The sequence below is a fragment of the Typopeltis vanoorti genome, chromosome 24, assembly GCF_054136105.1.
Source record: "Typopeltis vanoorti isolate ZY-2024b chromosome 24, IOZ_Tvanoo_1.0, whole genome shotgun sequence".
Taxonomy (NCBI): Eukaryota; Metazoa; Arthropoda; class Arachnida; order Uropygi; family Thelyphonidae; genus Typopeltis; species Typopeltis vanoorti.
In genome coordinates this window covers 70765080-70789754 of record NC_143572.1, presented here as the reverse complement: position 1 = coordinate 70789754, position 24675 = coordinate 70765080, and the positions used below count along the sequence as shown (strand labels likewise).

The following is a 24675-nucleotide window of genomic DNA, read 5'->3' as shown; positions in this document are numbered from 1 at the left end:
ATTGGCCATGCAGGCTAAAGAGAATCCATCCCAAACAGTTTTTTCAATATGTTGCAAGTAAAAAGAAAAATGTTCATGGCAGAATGATTTTAAAAAATGCTGAGTGTAGGGCGGTAACCGAATCAGTCGATATAGTGGAATTATTGAGCGAGCACTTTGTAAAAGTATATCATCCAGGTGGTGACATTGCAGGATTGGAAGAACCAACAGCTTATACTGGAATTGTGATGAATGAAGTAGAGGTAAATAGTCTATTACAGAACCTCAATGTCAATACATCTGTGGGATTGGATGGTATACCAGCTCATGTTGTACGTGAAGCGGCTAAAGAATTGTCAGTGCCCTTGACCATTTTGTTTAATTTGAGCCTCGGGTCTGGGTCAGTCCCAAGGGGGTGGAAAGAGGGGAAAATAGTTCCGCTGCATAAAGGTGGTTCCAAGACTGCTGTTGAAAATTACCGGCCAATCAGCACAAAAGGAATCGTTATCAAGGTCTTGGAGAAAATAGTCAAGAGTAAAATACAAGATTGGATAGATGAAAATGGGATACTGTATCGGGGGCAGCATGGTTTTGTGAAGGGTAATTCATGCCTCAGTAACTTGCTCATGTATTATAACACAGTGACGGCTGAACTGGATAAGGGTAATGGGTTTACAGTGATTCTACTGGACCTTGCTAAAGCCTTTGACAGGATACCACATGGAATTCAGTAAAATGCAGCATATGGGGATGGATATAGGGTTGGTGAGATGGATAGGAGGGTGGTTGAAGGAGAGATATCAGAGAGTGGTTTATTCAGGAGTAGAGTCCACAAGATGGCCTATGACTAGTGGTGTGCCACAAGGATCTGTTCTTGGACCACTGCTGTTTAATTTGTTCATTAATGATATAGGAAAGGATCTGAGAGGACCAGTTAATTTGTTTGTGGATGATGCAAAGTTCGGTAGAGCAATAGTGAATGCAGATGACGTCAAAATTTTGCAAGATGATTTGGATAGATTGGAGGTCTGGGCTAAGTAGAATGGATGTCAATTTAATGTGGCCAAATGTAAGGTTATACATTTTGAGGTGAAAAGATTAGCAGCAGTTTACTACATTGGTGGAACTGTACTCCAGGAAATTGACGAGGCACGAGATTTGGGAGTGTTGGTGGATAAGGAGTTGAAGTTTAGGGGGCACATTGCAAAAGTGGCCAAATCAGATTATCAAATCACTTGGTTGCTGAAGAATATGTTGACAAGCAGAGACAAGCATGTTATTGTTCCTCTGTATCGAGCCTTGATAAGACCCCATCTCAACTACTGTGCCCAGATTTGATCACCTAGGTTTCTTCTTGATGGGGAGGAGGTTGAGAGGATCCAGAGGTGAGTGACCAAGATGATAGTAGGTCTGTGGAATGAACCTTATGAGAAACAGGTTGAGGATTTGTGGGTTGCAAAAATTGGTTGATAGGCGGAGGAGGGGAGATATGATTGAGACATTCAAATTACTGAAGGGTTTTTATAAAATTAATTCAGAAGATATTTTTGAGAACAGAGCTGGTTGTGGGAGGACTAGGGGACATCCATGGAAGCTGGGCAAAAGTGTGGTTAGTAAGGGTGTTAAAGGTGGGTTCTTTACTTTTAAAGTGGTGAATGAGTGGAATGGGCTGCCAGAATCTGTGGTGGATGCTGTGACAGTGAATGAGTTTAAGGCGAGGTATGATAGATACTGTATGAATGTCAAATAGTTGTGATGAACATGATTTGGGGTCTCCCTCGATGAGTCTAAGGACTCCCTGGAGTTGCCCATAATAATAATAATAATATGTCATCCATTTTCAGCATTATTAATATCTAGTCCAATCATCACTTGATACATCTGTGATTCATTATTTGTAATCCATCTTATCATTTGCCTCTTTTCTAGGTATCACACAGCATTATCTACACTAGTATGATATACTCTGCCAAGGTGCTCATTAAATAACTCCACAATTTGACTATATCCATTGTCACGGTCACCCTTTTTTTTTTTTTTTTCACTTGCTTGCCACATAGCAGAAGAAATTTTTTTGAACTTTCTTTGGCTTGGCTGGCCAATCTCCTCTCATCTTACATCTTTTTCTTTACTATGCTTGTCACTTTTCCAGCCTGTGTTTTATACTCCACACGCATCTGATCACCACTGATTGACCTACTTTTTCTATAGCATCTTTTCCCACATTGCTTACCTGACTTTTGCTATTCACTCATTGTACTCCTACTCTTTGTCTAACTCTTGGTATGCAGTTATACAATGCTGTCAGATAAACTTAATTCTCCATACCCTGTCAACCTATTTTCTGCATAGTTCATCAATCCACAGTATCAATGATAGGTAACTATTAAGCTTTCCATAATTACCAACCTTATAATTCTACATATATTTCCTCTTGACAGTAACCCTTGCCTGCATGACCACCTCTAAACCAGTACTACATGAGTACTCTCACCAACCAGTAGCAGTTTTGATACTTCATCCATAACCACATCCTGTGAGGATATCACCAAATCCAACATTCTAACATCATTTTGCATCCTTCATATTCTGCTTAAAATAGTTTTCCCTCGAAATGCAACAAATTCACCCTTCTTATGATACTCTATATCCTCTTTCCAGATCCATGTTTCTATAAATCTATAACTAGATATGCTATTAATTTCACTCTCACACCAAATAGCCTCAAAATCATCATACATATTACTATTTTCCACCTCCACTTAGTAGGTGCAATTCCAGTCATATCATTAATGATATTTTCTTGCCCTCCCCCTTTTTCCTTCCAGATTTTATATCCATCCATTTCTTTCCTGCTGGTATATCATCTTCAGTAAACCAAGTTTCACTTATACCAATTATCTTTTGAGCACACTGACTTAATTAACGCCAGTTTCTAATATTCCTTGCATTAATATGCAGATATACATAAAAATCCCACTCTCTTTCAGGCCATCCCACAAGCTGCTATATTACACCTCTCCCAACTAGGTCCACTCATTTGTTTGTTCCTTACTCTGATTTTTATTCATATCTTTCAATCATCCTTACTAACTTCTTCCCTCTCATTCATCAGTCAATCACTTCTACAGATATTCAATTTCATCCTCAACAGTTTCATCAACTCTTGCCAAAGTCCTTCCACTCCATTTCCGTTACTATATATAAATTGGAACAAATGAGGAGAGAGAGAGAAGCTGGTGACATGGATAAGAAGTCTGGTAATCAGTCATGTGCCACAGGACTCTCTGCACAAAAACGGGAATGACTGAATATGGGAATATCCAATCGTTTTCAGATTATGTATAAATTCTGTAAGAAGATTTAAAGACTGGTAATTTTGGCAAAGGATAATGGTTACCAGTTTGATGGTCAAAATATAAGTTTCAGCACTTTGTGAAAAGTAATATGTAATACACATATTGCCATGTTTTAATATTTGAAAATATTACAAACTGTATATTATATTGATGGAAATGGACTCAAAAGAAATTGAAGAGGACAGAAATTTGGCTGCGGATTTTATGAAATATGTTGACAAGAATGGATATGGAAATTATTACCTGTCTAAATCGCATAATAAAATCACTTCTGGACTACTGTGTGCAGATTTAAGTAAACTGAATTTTTTTGGGGGGGGGGGGTGATGAGGTGGTGAGGATCCAGAAGCAAGGGACCAAAATGATAACTGGCAAGTGGAGTGTTCCCTATGAGGACAGATTGAAATTGTGTAGGTTATAGATAAAAACATATATATTACTAAAAAGGTTTTATATGATAGATGAAATTTTCAGAAGACAGAAGAAATTTTCAATAATAAGAAGATAGAGAATAAGATGCTACCCATGAAAAGTATGTAAGAGTGTAGTTAGCAAGGATATAAAGGCAAGATTTATTGTGAAACAGCAAAATATAGATACATGCTGGCCTGGTTTGCCAAGTAGTTAGTGTACCTGCTCTCCAACCAAAAAGCTGCAGGTTTGAATCATGCCTATGACAGGAATTAAACAGACAGAATAGCTACTGAAAATTATAGCACATGTTATAATACAGGATATGAAATGCAGGAAGAAAAATCTATTTGTATCTATTAGAACTCAAGGAAAAAGGCACTGAAATTTTTTATCAAATAATAAATTATTTAACCAGTCATGAGAGGGTGGAAGATGAATGTCATCACCTGATGTGAGACCACCACCCTGTTTATTGGCCTGAAATGGCTTGAACAAGTTCCATGAGAAGTCTATATAGAAGGGTTTCTATATTAAAAAAAAATGAAAAATACAAAACAAAATATATAAAAATTGATAAAAATAGAAAAAAAATCCTTAGCCCACCCAGGTTTTATTCCCTCATAGGGAGGAGGTGAGGCTGTTTTAGCCCTATCTAACTTTTGGAGATGGAGTGGGCAGTTCAATCTCTAGAAATTTCTATCTGAGATAGCTGGCCTCAGACCATCATAAGCACCACCCAATGAGGAGACAACTGCCATGTAGCACTACCTTGCAGTTCCTAACCCTAACATAATATGTTATTGTCTGAAATACTGTGGGGTATATTGTTGATTTTCTTGAGTTTATGGGACAAAAAAAATCAAGTTTATGGGAGAAGAAAAAACCTGCTTGCCCATGCCAGAGATTGACTAACTCAGGAACCGACTGAAGAAGGGCTTATAAAAAGTTCCTCTATTTGGCGATTAGACTAGAACTTAAGTCTTTCTTCAGGCCACCTAGCACAGTAGATGCAAATGCCACTTCCGCTGAGCTACATACATATGGAATTCATTTACAATGCAAATAAATTATTAAAAATAAAAATTTTTGGTCTCATTTCAAGACCATCTTTAGTGAACAGAATTAAACAGACAGAATAGCTACTGAAAATTATAGCACATGTTATAATACAGGATATGAAATGCAGGAAGAAAAATCTATTTGTATCTATTAGAACTCAAGAAAAAAGGCACTGAAATTTTTTATCAAATAATAAATTATTTAACCAGTCATAAGAGGTACTGACCTCGGCAACTTCCCAAAACTGGGAAAATTTTAGACAATCATTTCTATTTAGGTTTGGATGAAAGCAGACTTCACAGTCTTTCTAATCGCAATCGTTCTCATAAAAACTGGCTTTTGTGTAAAACTTTAGTCTTATTCCAATGAATCCCCATGATAAAAGTTTAATTGATTGAAACAGCACTAGGAAATGATTAAAAATATTATTTAATGCTTCCAGTCTTTCATCTCAGTTACAGAGACATTGTCAGGGAGCACACAATGAGACTCGTAACACACAAGGCAGCACAAAACCGACTGAAACACATGGATGAAAGACTGGAGACCTTACTGTGCAGGGATGCCCTCTTATGGTTACTATGGACACATGTAATATAACTTTTATAGTTTTCTTAGATTAGCTACTTAGGTGGCACGTTTTAAAATTGCCTGTTAATGTTTAATTGCCATTCTGTGATCTTGTACTGATGATTCCTATGATATTTAGGTGAAAATTCTATGCTAATAAGTTTTTTACATGAGTTTTCCTTCAGTGTTATAATTCTTTTCATTAAGGAAACTACATTATCTGATCAAAAGTATCTGGGCACCCATCAGTAATTCGTAAACTGACACCTAGATGTCACTACGACCTCACTTACTGGTATAAAAGGAGGCATGGAACTGTGTGTTGTTCAGTGATAAGAAGTACAAGCAGAATGAATAGGTCAAAGGAGCTCAGTGACTTTGGACGTGGACTAGTTATTGGTTGCCACATCAATAAGAAATCTGTCAGAGACATTTCAACCCTCCTCAATTTGCCCAAGTCAACAGTTGGTGATGTGATTGTGAAGTGGAAACATGAAGGCACAACACAACAAAACCACAGTCAGGTAGGCTGTGTTTAATGACACACAGGGAGCGTTGAAGAAGGTGGTTTGTAAAAATCACCAGACATCAAACGAAACAATCACCCAGAAGGTCAGCAGTGCTACTAACTGTCTAGCCAGCTCCTTGACTGTGTGTCGAGAGTTAAGAGGAATGGGGTTCCATGGTCGAGCAGTTGCCCATAAACCAAACATTTCTCCTGTGAATACTAAGCACCACCTGCAGTGGTGTAAAGAGTGATGCCACGGACAGTGGACAATTGGAAACGTGCAATATGGAGTGATGAATCACGCTTTATCATGTGACAGTCTGATGGGAGGGTCTGGGTGTGGTGAATGCCTGGAGATTCCTGCAAGCATGTGTAGTGAAATTCGGAGAAGGTGGCATTACAGTGTGGGGGATGTTTTTCATGGAATGGACTTGGCCTTCTCATAACACTACACAGAAATTGAAATGCAGAAGGGTACAAAGACATTTTGACCTGTTGTGTACTGTCAATGGTGGAAAATCAATTTCCACCATAGACAGTACGCAATAGTGCTGTCTATGGTGGTTCATCACTATTGTCTGTATCAGCTGTCTATAGCTGATACAGACAATAGTGATGACTACTGTCTGTATCAGCATGACAATGCTACCTGCCATAAAGCAAGGTCTGTGAGGGGATGGTTTGTGGACAATAACATTCCAGAAATGGACTGACTGGCCCAGAGCCCTGACCTGAATCCTATAGAACACCTTTGGGATAAATCAGAATGCCAACTTCACTCCAGACCCCAATGACCCACATCATGAACTGCTCTGGCTACAGCTCTTCAGGAAGAATAGGCTGCCATTCCTCCAGAAATGTTCTGACACCTGGTAGAAAGTCTCCCCGGCAGAGTTAGAGCTGTAATAGAAGCAAAGGGTAGACCCACCCCATATTCTTGTCTACTACTGGAAAGTGTGTCACAGGGAAAGTCTGATTACAGTTTAAGTGGGTGTCTGGATACTTTTGATCAGATAGTGTATTATTAGGGATCTGGATTCTGAACTGTTATGAATAGATTTGGTCACCTAGGTTTCCTGGATATGTAAAACTGGTGGAAAAGATTCAGAGTTGAATAACTAAAGTGGTAACTGGTTTGTAGAATGCTTCCTATGAGGATACACTGAAAGTTTGTGGGTTACAAAGTCTAGATGATAGACAAAAAAGAGGGAATATGATAAAAAAACATAAGTGTAGATATTCAGAAATCTTTCAATTCAATATATCACTAGATGAAGCAATTGTGAGTGTTTGTTCCTTTGGTAAATGATTTAAGGAGAAATTTTATTGTATTTTGTCAATTATATAGTTGCAGTCAATTAAGAAACAACAGACAAAATTTTGAACAGAATATCTCTGGAATTAAATTTTAAAATTTAGAATTGAAATTAAACATTATAAAAACAAGCTAATTAAGAAATTTATTAATTAAAATCATGACATATACTGAAATACAAAAAGGGGGAAAAAATCCTGATAAACATACCTGAGTTCTTCTCTAAGAATACCATGCCCAATAATGAAATGAAGTTTCTCTAAGTTTGAGGTTGGTCTACTCTCCAACCAACTGCTATAGCTATCAGCTGCTAATTCTTCTTCCTGTAGCCGCCTCCTCACATCTTCTGTTAGTTTGTTTTTTTTCTTTAAGGTTAAGGACACAAGTTTGTTTCGAATGCTCCGTGGCTTTTGCCTTGTATATGCATCCTTTAAAGTAAAAATGTATTTCAATTCTGTAAGATGCACATTATTAGTAAAAATCATTTACTGGTATAATTTTAATATGAGTAACCAAAAAGTTCCAAGAAAGAATTTACTTAAATACAAAATGAAAATATGAAATATAGCTTGATGTTATACATGTTTCATGAATTTTAGGATTTTATTTATTTATTTTTGATAATGAAGTGTATTTGCATGAGTTTTGGTGTGAATTCTGCCAGATTTATTAGTCTAAATTGCCTTTTTAAGTATAACAGAATGGCAGTCACAAAGTCAACCATGCAGACATCGACCGGTGCTACTAGGTGAGTGCCACGAAAGTCACGTGGCATGGGTGACATAGACTTTTCGAAACTGATTCAATGTCTTAAGTGCAATATGTATGTATACATGGCGGAATGTAAGAGATGTGTTTGTCAAGAGAGAAAATGAATGAGAGAAACTATGGATTTGTCGGTAAGTGTGATATACTGTTGGACCACGATACAAGGAATGTGAACCTAATGGAAAAGATAGATGGTGTACATGAAAGAAACAGAACTGAAATGAAAGCTAGAGAAACTGAGGGAGTTAAAGAACGCAAAAGGGAGAAAGAATGCAAAAAGGTAGAAGCAAAAATTAGTAATAAGGAAGCAAAAGAAAGTATAAATGAGGAAATGGATGTAAGGTCTGCAGAATGAGAGGTAATGAGATTGCAGGAGTGATAGAGAGTTAAATTGTTGGAATGCAAGATTTAATGAAACAGCAATATGTGAAGTGATGTTAGACAGCTAGTGGAAACTAATGAAAGTGTGCAAGAGAACAGAATGAAAGAAATAAGAGTAAAATTAGAGGGCTAGTTACTGAGAGAGTCAATAAGGTCTGCTATCCAGGTGGGAGAATGAGTAGAATAATTAAGGTGTTGGATATGAGGAAGAAACGAGCAAGAGAGTTAGTTGTGATTGTAGGGATGAATGATCTACGTGGACATAAGAAGGATGTGAGGACAAATATCAGGAGACTATTGAGAAGAGTGAAAGATAACAGTGTAATAGGAAAGGTTGCCAGTGTATTCCTGAGGTATGACAATGATGATGGAGAGCCAAAATCATGAATGGTATGAGAGCAGAGCTGTATGAGGAGAAGGGAGTGAAGTTTGTGGGTGTATGGCATGTGTTTGAGGGAAGAATGAAATTATACAGGTGTGATGGGCTGCATTTAAATGGCTTTGGAGTGAGTGTAATGGAGAAAGTGTACTGGATGAAAGTACAATGTGTGGAAGTACATTGTGTGATGTGTGCAAGAGATCAGAAGAAAGAGAAGAAGGGAAAAATTAGGAAAGTGGTACTGAACTGGAATGCAGTTCTCTTTCATCATTTTGGGGCTCAGGTGGACAGCGAGACATGCTAAAGGGAGAGTGGATGTTGAAAGTAGCAGTGAATGTGTGTATGAAGAAGAAGTATATGGGTAATGTGGATAGAGAAGTTGAGTTTGATATATGTGGTAAGTGGTGATAAATGATTGGGCAGGTGTGGTGGGGAAATCACAACAAACATATGGCTTCGATAGGATTGTCTATAGACCTAAAAATGAACTGCCTGCTGCATTTGTTTACAAATGCCAGAAGTATCAGAAATAAGGGGGATGAAATGGTTTCAGTGATTGAGTTTATTCGCCCCAAATCATTGGAATAAGTGAAACATGGTTGAATGAAGATGATATCGTAACGGAATAGAAATGGAAGAATACAGTATTTTTTGCAGGGAAAGAAAGGGCAAGAGGGGGGGGGGTGCTGCTGATGATAGCAGGGAAATTAAGTCCACATAAGGTAGATGTGGAAGGGGTAAATAGTGGCAACTGTTATGAGGCAGGGTGGTGTAACTTAGAGGTTAAAAGAAAGACATTTAGTTGGATGATGTTATAGGCCTGGCAATGTGGAGGGTGGTGATGAAGAAATGTATAAACAACTTGGATCAGTGAACAAAGGAAGGGTGATTATTATGGGTGATTTTAATTATGGCAGTATAGATTGGAATGAAGAGATAGCATTTGGGAATAAGGAAAATCAATTTCTCAGGTCAGATTTGGGGCCATTGTTGTTCAATTTGTGTGGTAATGATATTGGAATGGGTTTAACTAGTGATGTGCAGCTGTTTGCAGATGATGCAAAACTACAGAGAGCAATGCAGAGTCAAGCAGATGTTATAGCCTTACAAGAGGACTTGAATAGAGTGCATAAATGGGCAGGTAAGTGGAATTATTTGTTCAATGTTGCAAAGTGTAAGGTTTGAGATTTGGTAAGCAACAATGGGATGCAAAATATACACTTGTGGGGAAACTTTAATGGAAGTCGAGGAGATGAGAGATCTAGGAGTGATGGTGGACAAGAATCTGAAATTCAGGGGCCACATTGCACAAGTTGTGAAGATGTCACATCAGATAATGGCAATGATGCAGAGGACCCTAACATGTAAAAATAGAGAGATTATGATGCCACTGTAATGATGGCATCATATGATTATCGTGTATAGATTTGGTCACCTGGTTATCATGGTGATGAGGATTATGCTGGAAAGGGTCCAGAGAAGATCCACAAAAGTGGTCACTGGTCTTTGGAATGTTGAGTACAAGGACAGATTGAGAGAATGTAAGTAGCAGGAAGAAGTGAATAGGAGGAAGTGGGGGGGGTATGATTGAAACATATAAGCATGGAATATTGAAACATATAAGTATATTAAACATGGAGGAGATTTTTCATAGAATGGGGGGGGGGGGTAAAACAAGAGGCCATTGCTGGAAATTGTATAAGGAAGGTGTGAGCAGAGGAGTGGATTCTTTGCATGGAGAGTGGTTGGTGAGTGAAATGAATTCTCTGAGAATGTTGTGGGTGTTGACACATTGAATCAATTTAAAGCATGGTTGGACATGCATTGTGTGCTATAGTATGTACCTCCCACGATGAGTCTCTGACTCCATGGAGGTCAAATGTTAATAATAATAATAACTTACATTCTTCACCAATGATATTGCCTCTATCCACTTCCATCTTGCCATGTCTCCAATAGCTGAAGTCTTCCATAATGATTCTTTTGGTCTGTACCAATTGTGTCAATCTGCCCTCTTTACTATTGTGCACAAATTTGGTCACCTGGGATTCTTGGAGAAGAAGATGCAGTGGAGAAGATTCAGAGGTGAGTGAAGTGACCAAAATGGTGAGAGGTCTGTCTAAACAATAATCCCTATATGAGGATAGCTTAATGGTGTGAGAATTGCAAAGTTTAACTGAGAAGCAAAAAGGACAGTGATAGAAACTGTCTATCACTGTCAGTTCAACAGGGGGTTCTACAAGACTGACATGTAAGCCATTTTTCAATACATGACAAGTAGAGAGAAAGAGAAAAGAGGGATCAGCCTTGGAATTTGTATAAGAGTGTGGTGAGTATGAGTCTGAGAATTAGGTTTTTCTGCTTAGAGAGTGGTGAATGACTGAAATGAATCACCAGAAGTGGTTGTGAGTGCTCTTAGACTGAATGAGTTTAAGATGAAGCATATTAGGTATTGTGTGAATAATGGTTAGTGTGGGTCTCCATAACAAGTCTTCTGACCCCATGGAGATGCATGTGTAGTAATAATAACAACAGTAATAATGTTTCCTAAATAGAATGGAGAGAGCTCCTATGCACACTATTGATGTCTCTTTCTTCAATTCTTTCATTCATGACCTCAAGTCTACTAAAAAATCAACTGCTTTATAATTCCATTTCATTCAATAATATTAGCAAATAAAATTGTGTAAATAATGCAAATACTTACAGTATCCATACCCATAAGTTGAGCTTCCTGAAATTCCTTGGTCTTGATAAAATTGCGACCTAAGGTTGCTGTTACTTTACTCATTACAGATGTCGTATCCTAGAAATACCAGTCAATTATTTATTCAAAAACAATGCAAGTCTTGCTTATCATAATAAACATGAAAAATGAATTCATTTACTGTTAGGTAAACAGAAAGTAAACAATCACTTGCCCTTTCCATTGTATGGAATTTTGGTTCTGGCATATCTCCCATGAATCTTAAAATTGTTACCCATAATGCAAGTGCTGCCTGAAAATAGAAATAAAATAACTTTACCACTTCAACTTCACATTTTTAGATGCAAAATTTAAATGTAACAATTCATCATTAATAAAATTTATATTTTATATATTTTTATCAATCCCAAACAAAAAAGATTAAGAATCAAAGCTAAATTAGTAGCACTGGTGAATTAAAAGTTGTTGAAAAATATAGAGACACCAGAATATCTAGTATTATAATTTGTAGTTAATGAAGCCACTTCAGGTATGTAGTAATTACCATGATTTCTCTTCTGGTGATAAAAATTATTTATTATTCAAATCCTATAATTTTATCCTAAAAAAACTGTTTACCTAGTTTAGTACCTCTATATCATAGCTGGAAGAATGAAGGAATTGTTATCATCAGGTACAATATGATTTGTGCATGTATGTGCTATCAGTGGGTAAATGAGACTGAAGCATGGAAACCAAAGTTGATCCTAACTTTGGTTTTCATGTTGTAGCAGCCTTGTTGCTACAACCAGCAGACTGTGCAACTGAGTATGTTTTTTTTTTTTTTTGGTATATTTATACCATGTACAAATAAACACAGTGTTACTCATGGTGCCAATAAAAACGAGAACAATGGTGGCCAGATATCATTGTTCATGGAGATTTGAAATAAGGACTTTGAAAGATGTAGTTTTTCCTATGTATTAATTGCTTAGGGAGAATGAATTATGGTATGAGAGAGAGAGAGAGAGAGAGGGTCATAAGTACCTTGCAAACCAACCAGAAATGTAAGATTTCTCAGAAGCAAGAAAATGAAGTAATGGAAGTTAATGGAAAGCCATGAAATTGAGATTGTTGAGAATGGAGTTACAGAAGTAAATGATTGTGAAAAAGAGTAAGGCTGATGGTGAGAATAAGTGCAATAGACAGGAAGGAAAAAAGTGCGATTGACCAGGCAAAGAGATAGCGAAGAGCAGTGAGAAAATAATTCAGGATATGAAAGCAGAGTTGGTGAAGATGAGTCAAGAGATGAAGTGATTGCAGAAAGAGAATAACAGATATTTATGGATAAGAGAGGAAGGCCGCTATAAAATATGACAATGTGAAAGATGTGTTGAATGATTTGAGAGTAGCCATGTATGGGGATTCAAGTATTAGACGCATGTTAATAAGAAAGTGCATAAGATTTGCTTTCCAAGGGGTAGATTGAGCAGAGTAATTGAAGTACTAGATATGAGGAGTAAGTGAGCAAAATAATTGGTAATGGTGGTAAACATGAATGATCTGGTTGGTAACAATAAAAATGTAAAGGATGAATATCAGAAGGTTGCTAAGAAAAGTAAAAGATAATGGTGTGGTAGGAAAGGTAATTGCCTTGGTATTACAGTGATGAGTTGAGATAGTGAGTGAAGATTATGAATGGGATGATAGTAGAGTTGTGTAAGGAGAAAGGAATTCATTTTTTAATGTGTTTGATGAATTTAAGGGATGGCTGGATCTCTATAAAAGAGATGGGGCTACATTTAAGTGGATATGGTGCAAGTCAGCTGGAGAAACTGTTGCTGCAAGAAAGAGCAATGACTGAAGTGAATACAAGAACTAAGGATGTTACAAATGGTAGAGGTGATGTAGAAGAGTAGGAAAGTAGGGTAGGAGTGCTTGTGAATGAAATGTCAAATGGCATCAGTGAAGGGAATGGCGGAGGGGAATCAGGATGGATAAGGAGACACTGTGTGAGAAGAGTGGATGATAGATACAAGAGCAGATGTATGTCTGCACAAGAAAGGATTGGGATGACAAGGGATGTAAGGGAAACAAACAGGTCTGAGAAGAGGGGTAAGATTAGTGATTATAGAGAAGAGTGGCCAAGTGGGGGGAAGAGTTATGGAGGAGTTATATCTGAGGAGTAGGATTAGTGAGGCTTGTTAAGAACCAGAAATAAGCTAGTATGTATGTTTACAAATACCAGAAGTATTTTGAAATAAAGGAAATGAAACTGTAGCATTAATATTCACCCAAAATTGTTGGAATAAGTGAGACATGGCTAGATGAAGATGACATTCTGACAGGAATAGAGATGGATGGATATGATATTTTTTGTGAAGACAGACAGGGCAGAAAGGGAAGAGGAGTGCTGCTGATGGTAGCAGAATAGTTATACACTTTCAGAGGTGGGGAGGTGAAAGAAGCAAATAACCAAATATAGATCTGGTAATGTGGAGGGCATTGAGAATGAAATCTATAAACAAATTAATCTGGTATAAGAAAAGGGTGGTCACTATGGGTGATTTTAATTATGATAATATCAATTAGAATGAGGAGACGGCATCTGGGGATAAAGAGAATGATTTTCTTAAGTCTACTGAAGATCAACTAACTTAGGTAGTATGTAACAGAGGGTACACAAGGATCACAGGTCTTGGATTTGATTATGAGTTAAAGAAAGTCACTGTGAAATGATTACTAGAGTGGTGGCCAGCCATATGAGGACTTCTGTGAGAAAGGGATGTGCATGGAACTAAAAGGCTAGTGATGATGACAAGCTCAGGAGATAGCAATATCATGAAATGAGGAATTGGATGGAAAGGAGATAAATGCTGTTTGGGACCTGTTCAGAAACTGTCTGGCAGAGGCAATGTCTAAATGCATTCCTGAAGTTAGGAGATCAAATAAGGTAGGCATGAAATGAATGAATGAAGTGTTGAAGTATGCAGCTTAGATTTATTTATTTAGCATATGGCATAATAAAGACACATGACATCAAAATATATAAATACATATTTGTGCAGACAATAAAAAATGAGACAAGTAATGCACAAAAAGTCACTAAAATTTTAAGTCTAGTTCAGCTAGCCATTCAAGAGCTGAAGGATTTGCCTCAAAAAAGTCTCTCAGGTCACCAGGGTAGGCTCTTATGCTGCAGTCCTCCACAATGTGCTGGATGGTTTGGTTTATGGCACCACAGTCACACTGGGGTGTAGGTGATCTTCTCCACTTGTATAAGCTGTCTGCACAGATACCATGTCCTGTGCATATCCTATTTAAGCTTTTCCATAGATGACATGGAAACTCAATCCCTTTCGGATTTTGGTTGGGAAGGATATACTTGTTTATGTCTGGTGGTGATTTTTCTTTCCAAGTTTCTATCCATTTCTAATTAATATTGAAATTGCTATTTACTAGTTCTTCAGCCAGTATTAGTGGAGGCTGTCAGGATTTAAGGCAATTTATACTTATATATGGGAGGTCTTCATGTATTGGTAATTTATTTTTTATACTCTTTTACTAGAGCATCTTGTCTGCGCAGGTTCGGTGGTGCAATATTGCTCAAAGTTGGAGGCCAGTAGAGGAGAGTGGATTTGACACAACCTGCTATTGTCCTCATTGCTGCATTTATTTGCATGTCGATTTTCTTGATATCAGGACTATTTAGCCACACTGGTGAACAATATTCTGCTGCAGAGTAGACTAGGCCCAATGTGGAGCATCACAGTGTAATAGCAGAAGACTTACCCCATGTAGAACCACACAGTTTTTGTATGATGTTATTAAGGGTTCTGATCTTTAAAGAGATATTCAGATGTCTTTTGAAAGACAGTGTTCTATCTTTCAAAAGACATCTGTAGGTTTAGATATTTAGGGAAATCTTGGTGCTGCAGCAGTGTGTTGTTAAAGCTGACCTAAGTTTCCTATTTGCCAATTTGGTGTTTAGATGAAAAGAGTGTAGCACAGAAGCAGCCTACCTCACAGCGCTGTTTAATAAGGGTGCTCGTTCAGCCATATTGTGGTAGGCAGCGATGCTACCATAGCATGTGCAGAAAGAAGTTTTTCCAAGCTTAAACTGATTAAAAATTATTTGCGAACAGCAATATCCCCATAGAGCAACATTTAATTAATATTATTATATAATCATTTTGCATTAATGTTTCTCTTGTAATAAAAACAAAATAGCAATTGGAGATTTTCTTATATTTTTGTCTTATAATCCATCAGGAACGATATTTAATTGTTTGCCTCAGGGTGCGATCTAATCTGGCGATGGCCCTGCGTACGTATATGTTTTCCTGATGATGACTTCAATACAAAGGTCGAAACATCAAATATTATTTTCTTAATTATAAGTAAAGTAACTATTCCAACGTTTTTTTTTTTTTTTTTTTTTGTCTCCATAAATTCTTCACTATGAATGCTGACCACTGTGTAACCTTAACAGAAAGAATTATAATACAGATGCTAGTGAACATTCAGATAGCCATTTATTTATCTGCTTGCCAATCGCTTATGACAATATATTCAGACAGATAGTTTTGCAAGTGGTTGCTAATAGTTGATTGCGTATGTCATCAGTGAGAAATATGGTGTTTATTTATGTGTGAGTTTTATTTTTTCTACCAGGTCCATTGCAACTAAAAGTATGAACAAGAAAAGAATAATAAATTCAATAAATCAACAATATAAATGAAATAGTTTGTATCCAAGACATTCATTTAGTGAATATCTCTGATGAAGTTTACATGCAAGTTTCATTATTAATATAAATGTTTCATAGATATAATGAACTTGCTATATATATATGTTAAAGATACCAAGCTATTTTAAACCTGGTTTTACTCCATTTCCCAAGTAAGCAAACAGACAAACAAGTCAAGTTTGCGCCTGCAAGTGTTGCAAGTCTAGCTGACCCCGCACGTAGTGCAAGACCAAGGCAACTCATGGTAAAAAATACTTTCTACACACACACACACACACACACACATATATATACACATACATATACAAAGAAAAATATTTATTTTTATAAACATTGATCATCAGAGTGAAGTCACAAAAAGAAAACATGCAGTCATCCCATGCTGCATGAATAGAATAACACAGATGTTACAAAGTGCCATCTTTCTGTTAGTCTCCGTCCAGAAACCTGATACTATTAGGAATCAGTGGAAAGTAATGTAGCTAGGTTCTTGGCCCTTCACAAATTTCTAGCTACATGCTACACAGTCATTGACAAAGCAACAAAAAAGCTTAGCAAATGGGCAAAGCAGGGCATGGTTCAATAAGATGCAAAAGTAAAGAGACAGTGTAAAAAGAAGAATTCAGTAAATTAAAAATAAAATAAAATTATATCATTTGTATAAAATTGCATTTGAGTACATATACAATTAATAGATTATTCATGAAAATGAATATGAAAAGTATGTATAAAAAAGAAAGAATAACTTAATTTTTTTTTTAATACACAGGACTGGGATAAAAGAATGAAAATATTACGATATTTAGGAACAGAATTTGTTTGTGTTGGATACATTTAAAATACTTGTGACTGCTTGGAGAACATTCCACTGAATGTTCTTGTTTTGTTTACACTTTGTAGTTTTCATGCAACTGCATTAGTGATTGCGAGTGATAATTCATGTTAAAATATTGAAAAATGAGAGACTTCTCAGACTTTGAAAGCAGGCAATTGTTGGTGCATGTTTAGCTGGAGCATCAGTGACAAAAACTGCTTCATTATTAGGTGTATTGAGATCAACATTTTCTAAGGTTATGTCAGCATGCACAGATCATGACAAGACAACATCATGAAAGAGAAAGAGTGGACAAAAATGAAAAATGACAGAAAGTGATCGTCACACACTGAGGACTATTTCAAAAATTCACAAAACTGCTGTAGCAGAGGTAACAGCAGAAGTGAATGTTCATTTTGTAGAACCTGTTTCTACAAAAAACTGTTTGATGTGAGCTTCATAAATCCAATATTCACAGTAGAGCTGCAATTGTTAAACTTCTGATTACTGAAAAGAATGCTGAGATGCATAGATGATTGGTAGTGTCATGACTGTCACACCTGGACATTAGAAAACTGGAAACATGTGATATGGTCAGATTTGATGTTCACAAGATTTCCTACATCAGAATGAGTTTATATTTGGAGAGCACCTAAGGAAGCCTTCATTCCAGAATGCATGATTCCAACAGTAAAACACAGGGGCAGTTCTGTAATGGTTGGGGCAGCAATATCATGGGTATTCTGTTTGTCCCATTATTACTCTTCATGACAGAATTACTGCATGTGGTTATTTGGACATTTGGGGTGATCAAGTACATCCTATGATCCAAATGTTATTTCCAAACAGCAATGCAGTATTCCAAGATGACAATGCCCCCATTCACACAGCTTGGACTATACAGTGGTGGCTTGAAGAGCATGAAGATGAACTTCAACATCTTCCTTGACCAGCACAATCAGATTTAAACATTATTCTACTACTGTGGTCAGTTTTGGACAAGAATAAGAAACAGAGATTCCCACCTTCAACATCTTTAAAACAACTTCAATGTTCTTCAAGAAGAATGGTACAAAATTCCATCAGAAACTACTCAAAACATATTTGAGTCCATTCCAAGAAGGCCGGAATTGACTTTTGCCTTCAGGCTGTACTGAAGGCAAAAGGCAGCCCAACATCATATTAATAAAGAAATATGTATAACAAGTGTTTTTCCATTATTTTGTCCAACCCCTGTATATCTATAACACACACACACACACACACACACACACACACACACACACACACACACACACACACACACACACACACACACACACACACACACACACACAATAAATACTATGTGAGAATTGCATTTACATCATATGAATAATGTTAGATTATTAGCAAGAATTTCGAAGTCACCATTTCCAAAATTTTGAAATTTTTAGGCTACTATTATGATTTAGATTAGGATGACTGCAAAGAGCCACATAGCAATCTCTGATGAGTCTCAAATTAGAAACTGTGAAGAATATTGTTGTGTTGTCCTAAAGGATCCTGTGGCTAGTAGAAACTTAATGCCCTGCAATACCAGATTTTTGAGTTTGGAGAAAAAAAAATGTATATATTTATTTATTTATAGCATTTTTGCAACTAAATGAGCCAAATGGTCTTTTTCCCATTGGCTAAGTTTGTTTATTGCTGTGTTAATAACAATGCTTACAGTTTCTTCCCAGTTCTAATAGAATTATATGGCTGAAACGCAGTAGAAAGAAAGCACTCGTCAATTCATTCTCCTTTTCTAACATTCATTCGGTCTTCTCTGACGTGATACCACGAAACATGTCTTTTACATTAAATTCTTTTAGTTTTATGTAATTTAGATGTATAGAAAGTTCACTGAGGTTTGAATGTGCTTTTATGTGCATACTGTAAATGTGGCATTTCGATATTTTAAATACAGTCATACCCCGAAGTTACGCAGTAAGTGGGACCAACCAAAAGCATGCAAGTCGAATTCGTGTAACTCGGGTATAATTTTGCATACAAACATACAAAATATTAGTTAATTGGAACCAAAGGTTTACAAAAACACCTATTTTTTTAAGAAATATAATCATAATTGTAGTTTTGCATACATAAAAAAAAGAAAGTTATTTCGATGTCAATGGTTTCATAAAAGCTAATAGATTCGTCTGACGGCATAATGTCTTTTTCTTGTCATGCAAAATTTCTTCATAGCAAGCTAATGATTTTTTTATTCCTTACCTTGTGGCTACAATTTGTTCCTCATTAAAATCTATGTCCTCCAAAATCTGTAAACCTTTCCTTTATGATTGTTCTTACTGTGGATTCCTGTAGATCGAACTTCTTTGCTAGCTCACAAATTTTCATTCTGCCTTCAAAATACTTAATAATGTTGAGTTTTGTTTCCAAAGTCAATGTTTTCCTTTTCTTGCTAGCTGTAGAAGAATTGGACTTGCTTCCTTTGGATGACATTATAATTTTTTATGTGATAAAATTTTTATCAAGAACATAACATTAAACAATCGCAAGGTTTGTAGACTATAAAAATCATGTATGAATGGAGACCGCACGAAACACGTCAGTGCTTGTTCATAGCATGTGCGGCCAGTGAGGAAAGATACGACTAGTGGAGAGGTGTGAAGCGGGACTGGAATACGTACATATAAGAAACCGCATATCTCTTGATTCGCATAAGTCGGGGTATGACTGTATTACATCAATACAAACAGAAGCTTAAGCAGATTCTTTCAAACTTGGAAACATAATTTTGGAAACATAAAACGAAGTTTGTTTTATTATTACTATTAATATTACAATATTAATTATTTTTTAAACAACTTTTACGCTTACAGCGTAATCTTACATGAATTCATGTAAATGACTGTCTGGTGCAACACACACACACACTCACTCACGCACGCGCGCGCGCACACGCACACAATCTACGAATAATAGTCTGGACACTTTAGTAATTTACAATTGATACCAATAGGCAATCTCTAATATTGGGTATGTCCACCTCTGGCTTTGATCACCTACTGCACCCTTTGAGGGAGGCTTTCCATCAATGTGTGGCAGACATCAGGTGGAATCTATCTTCATACTTCCATCAAAGCAGCACTGAATTCAGCGACAGATCGACGATGTACTGCTCTGGACCTAAATCACCACTCACAGGCGTTTGATGGGATTGAGGTAAGGACTCTACACAGACTAGGGCAGTCATTTAACACCCATCTCTTCATACTATTCCATCACAGCTGCAGCTCTGTGGCATGGGGCATTGTCATCTTAATAGTAACATGGGTCCTTTCCATAAAAACTCCACAGCGTAGGCAGCACCTGATTATCCAGAATATCAAGATGCTAAGCTGCCTTCATGGAATCATGGACAATGATCAGTGGTCCCACTCCAAACCAGCTAAATACACCCCACACTATTAGTCCTCCACCACCACCAAACTCTACTGTGGTAAGAATCGTTCCCTTTTCTCTTGAAATTATCATGATTTTTGTCTTTTTAAAGTTGAAGTTGAGGCCATGCTGTTCACTTGTAATTGAGTATTTCATCTATAAGAATCTTGAAGTCATATTTGTTTTCAGTGAGAACTGTGTCATCTGCTTATCTCAGGTTATTAATATTTCTGCCCTCTACATACTTCCTTTGAGGTTACTAAATTTTATTAAATATTTCTTTTGTGTGTAGTTTAAAAAGAATCAGGAACAAGACACAGCCTTGTCTCACACCTTTCTGAACTGGGAATCCTTTGAGGTTTCTCCATTTATTTTCAAAGATGCAGTCTGTTCCCAGTAAACAGTAGTTATTAGCCTAATATCTTTTCTGTCCATGTCTGTTTTTGAAAGAATTTCAATTAAACTGTTCATGCTGAACATTGTCGAATGCCTTTTTGTAATTTATGAAACAGAGATAAAACAGATTCTTTGTTTTCTAAATACCTTTCTTTGATGATTCTAATGTTAAAAATACCTTCTTTTGTACCTACATGTTCCTTAAAGCTACTTTGTGAATCATTTATTTCTATATTTATTTATTTCAAGAATAACATATAAGAGAACATTTGATACTTGACTGATGAGGGTAATCATCCTGAACTCTTCACATCTTGTAGTTTTTGGTTTTTTCGGATCCAGAATGAAAACTGAGTGGTTAACATCTTTGGGTAGAAATCCAGTCTCATATTTTATTGTATAATTTTGTTAAGAATTTCAGTCTTTCATCTAGAGTCCTCAACCATTCTGCCAAGATATTATCTATTCCTGTGGTTCTATGTGGTTTTAGTTTTCTGACAGCATTTTTAACTTCACAAAATAAAATAGATATTCCTTCTAAATCTATCTGTTCGGGAATATTGTTTCTTTGTTGAATATTGTTTACTTTATTTGTCCTGTTTGTCATTTCTCTGATCTTTTCATGCATTTCTCTGCATCTGTTTTCTATGTCTCCTAATCCATCCCTCCTTGGCTTTCCTGCACTCTTTTTTTTATTTCTTTATTCATGCTTTTATACAGAGTCCATCAAAAAACTGTATACACACTTTAACAGATGTTATCTATGGATTTTTTTCCGAAGTTGGTTTGAATTATGGTAGCAATGTGTAGTAGGATGTTCTCTCAAAATATGTCATTACTCACATGAATACTAGCATCAACGTGTGACTGGTAGGAAAGTCAAACAAAAAGGCCAAAGCACGTTTGTCATTTGAGGAACACAAGATCATTTTAAAGTGGTATTTCAAATTTGAGAATGTTGTTGAACTTCAACAACAATGGAGGCATGAGTTTGCAATCTCCAACATGCCTGAAAAGTGCACATATTCGTGATGTTTGAAACCCATGGTACCGTGTGCGATGTGCACCAGGGCAGATCTGGGAGGCCTCACACAGCAACAAGTCCTGCTTCATCTAGGGCAGGAATGGGGAACCTTTTTTCTGCAAAGGGCCATTTGGATATTTATAACATCATTCGTGAGGCATACAAATTTATCAACTTAAAAATTAGCCAGCTATATTTGGTCAAACATTTAATCAACTCACCTCTAACGTGATGGCTGGAACTGCTTCTCTTTGGTGAGGTGTGTGATGTTAGCTGGTATTGATGATGTTGCTACTCACAACTGCTTTTTCAGGTTTGCATCGGTCAGTCTGGAGCGCAGTCGACTCTTTGCGATAGTAAGTTTTGAAAAGAACTGCTCGCAGCAGTGAGTTGTTCCAAACACAGATGCATATTTCAATACGTCTCCTCAAAGTGGGAAATTCCTCATTGCTTATGTAATGTTTATAGAACTCAAGCAGTGGGAGGTTGCTGTACCTAGCTTTCAGCTCATCATTGCTTTGCAGCTGAATGATTTTGTAGGTTATCATGCACATCAGTTGGTTCCATATTGGACGGTGTAGCAAAGATGTTCAATTCCATTTGTTTACTTTTCACGTCCTTGAATTTTTCATTAAATGCCTCAATTAGTTTTGCACATTCACCAGCATATTCAAGTGACGTAGAAGGCTTTTGTCCTTCCAAAATGGAGAAATGCACCATTTCTCCACTTTGGAAGAAATGGTGCATTTCTTCCAAATTTAGCTTAATTTGATTCAAATGATTTCATGTTTGAAAGCAGGGAGCTGAGAAGCTGGTTGGGGAACTGCAGCTTGATGTTCAGCTCTGAGAGGTACTTGGTAATGTCCATCATGAACGCTAGATCACACAGCCACTTGCTATCATTGAGTTCCCTGACAGGTTTATCCTTCATCTCCATGAACTGCTTGACTTCATCCTGCAGTTCATAAAACCTCATGAGCATGTTCCCACGACTTGGCTGTTAAACACTCTGCTTTTAACAAAATTTATGCATGACACTACTGTTGATATCACATTGTTGAGCTGCCATGACTCTGCACAGAGACTTTCTTGGTGTATGATGCAGTAGCATATAATTAAATCACTTGGATCAAGACTGAGATGATTCAGTTCTTTTTTTGACAAATGCAATTAACCCTTTTTGGGAGCCAATCATGGCTACAGCTCCATTTGTAGTAAGGCCACTTAACTTTTCAAATGTTAGCTAAAGTTTTTTCATTGGTAAAACGAGTCTCTCAAACAAGTCCTCACCTATTATAGTGCCATACATGGCTTCCAGTGATAGCAGTTCCTCACACGTGTCAAACTCTGCAGTTTTCCCACGAACGAAAATGACCAGTTGAGCAGTACTTGTTAGGTCCATTGTCTTGTCACAAGCCAGAGAAAAAAAATTGAAAATCTCCTGCAGAATCCTATCCTTCGATGATTTTTCAATATCTTGTGCTAAGTCAGTAATCTGATCTGAGATTTCTCTGAGACAAATTAAAACTCTAAAACAATTTTACTTTGTCTGGTGCTAGCAAACTCTGCAGCAGCCACCATGCACTCTTTCACAAAACTCTCTATCTACATGAGGCCTCAGCTTCTTTGTGATTAGCTCGCTCACTACATAACTTCAAAATCATAACCTCAAAATCAATGCTCACTTCAAAATTTTTACTAGATGTTAGAGTTCACAGAGGATATCAAATAAGCAGTGACCACTTCCTTGTTAAAATAAAATTAAGATTACCACCTAAATGGCTACAAGTAACAAGAACAGAAAGAAAAATGGAAACATTTGTTTATAAAACTAGACTATTGAATGACACAAATGTACAATGGCAATATGAACAAAGAATTAACCAATATCTAGATAAAATAAAACAAAATGAAGAAATAGAAATAGAATGGCTTAATATAAAAAACGATACTAAATGCAGCAGCAAATGAAAGCTTAGGAAAGATCAAAAAATTCAACAAAAAGAAAAAACTGAAGATCTGGGATGATATAATCAAAGAAATAATCAAAAAGAAAAAAGAAACCTATCACAAATGGTTAAGCACAGTGGTGTGTTGGTAAATTTTTAACAACTAGCTCGCTTTATGTTTAACAACCGGCTCGCTTTATGAAAAATTTGATTCTTCACTAAGTTCTATTGTATCTTCAGATGTCTTTGTTTCTGCTTCTTCAAATTTTGTCCTTTTAATGTTTAATAAGTTTCATTCTATTTCATTTTTTCAACTAACGGCTATCCGCTTTTTCGACCGCAAAACTCTAACCCTGATTTAAAATTATTTTGATTATTAAAAAAAAAGAAAAAAAAGAAATAAAAACATATATTAAAGAAAATTTTCCTATATTACCTACAACTTACCTATTATCAAATGAAATCCTGAACAAAAAAAATGTAACGCTAATATTACCACTCGTAGTCGATCAAATGACCAGAGACTGTAGCCGTCGCGACGAATTTTTGTGTTTATCGAACTTAATGTTGCAAGTTCTTGGAAATTCGCCGAAAAATAAGGCATTATTGTTTATTCAAATACCCAATTCGGGAGTTTTGATAACGTGTTTGTGTTTTAATGAATACAGACATTGTTTAGTAAATAAAATCGTTTCCAAATTCCCGTTCGTAAATTGAGTTTGTGTTTTGTGAATTTTACTTTATGCATTTATTTTTGATAATAATAATAATAATAATAATAATAATAATAATATATGTAAGTGTTTATTATACAATTTCAAAATATTTACAGGGAAAAAGTATATACCACCATTCATCATCTATCCTTTCATAAAGAATTTTAATAACCAGCTCG

At 36.4% G+C, this 24675-nt stretch overlaps 1 protein-coding gene across 2 annotated transcripts in view; it reads right to left on the bottom strand.

The window, feature by feature from the left end:
* The window catches only part of ck (unconventional myosin-VIIa ck), a 526896-nt gene that overhangs the window by 223799 nt on the left and 278422 nt on the right, over window positions 1-24675 (bottom strand). For both annotated transcript variants that reach the window (XM_090413984.1, XM_090413985.1), the window contains exons 24-26: window positions 11654-11731; window positions 11440-11538; window positions 7415-7632 (exon numbers count right to left, since the gene is read on the bottom strand). In XM_090413984.1, the coding sequence (XP_090270110.1) occupies window positions 7415-7632; window positions 11440-11538; window positions 11654-11731 (395 nt within the window). The remainder of the gene's footprint in view (window positions 1-7414; window positions 7633-11439; window positions 11539-11653; window positions 11732-24675) is intronic.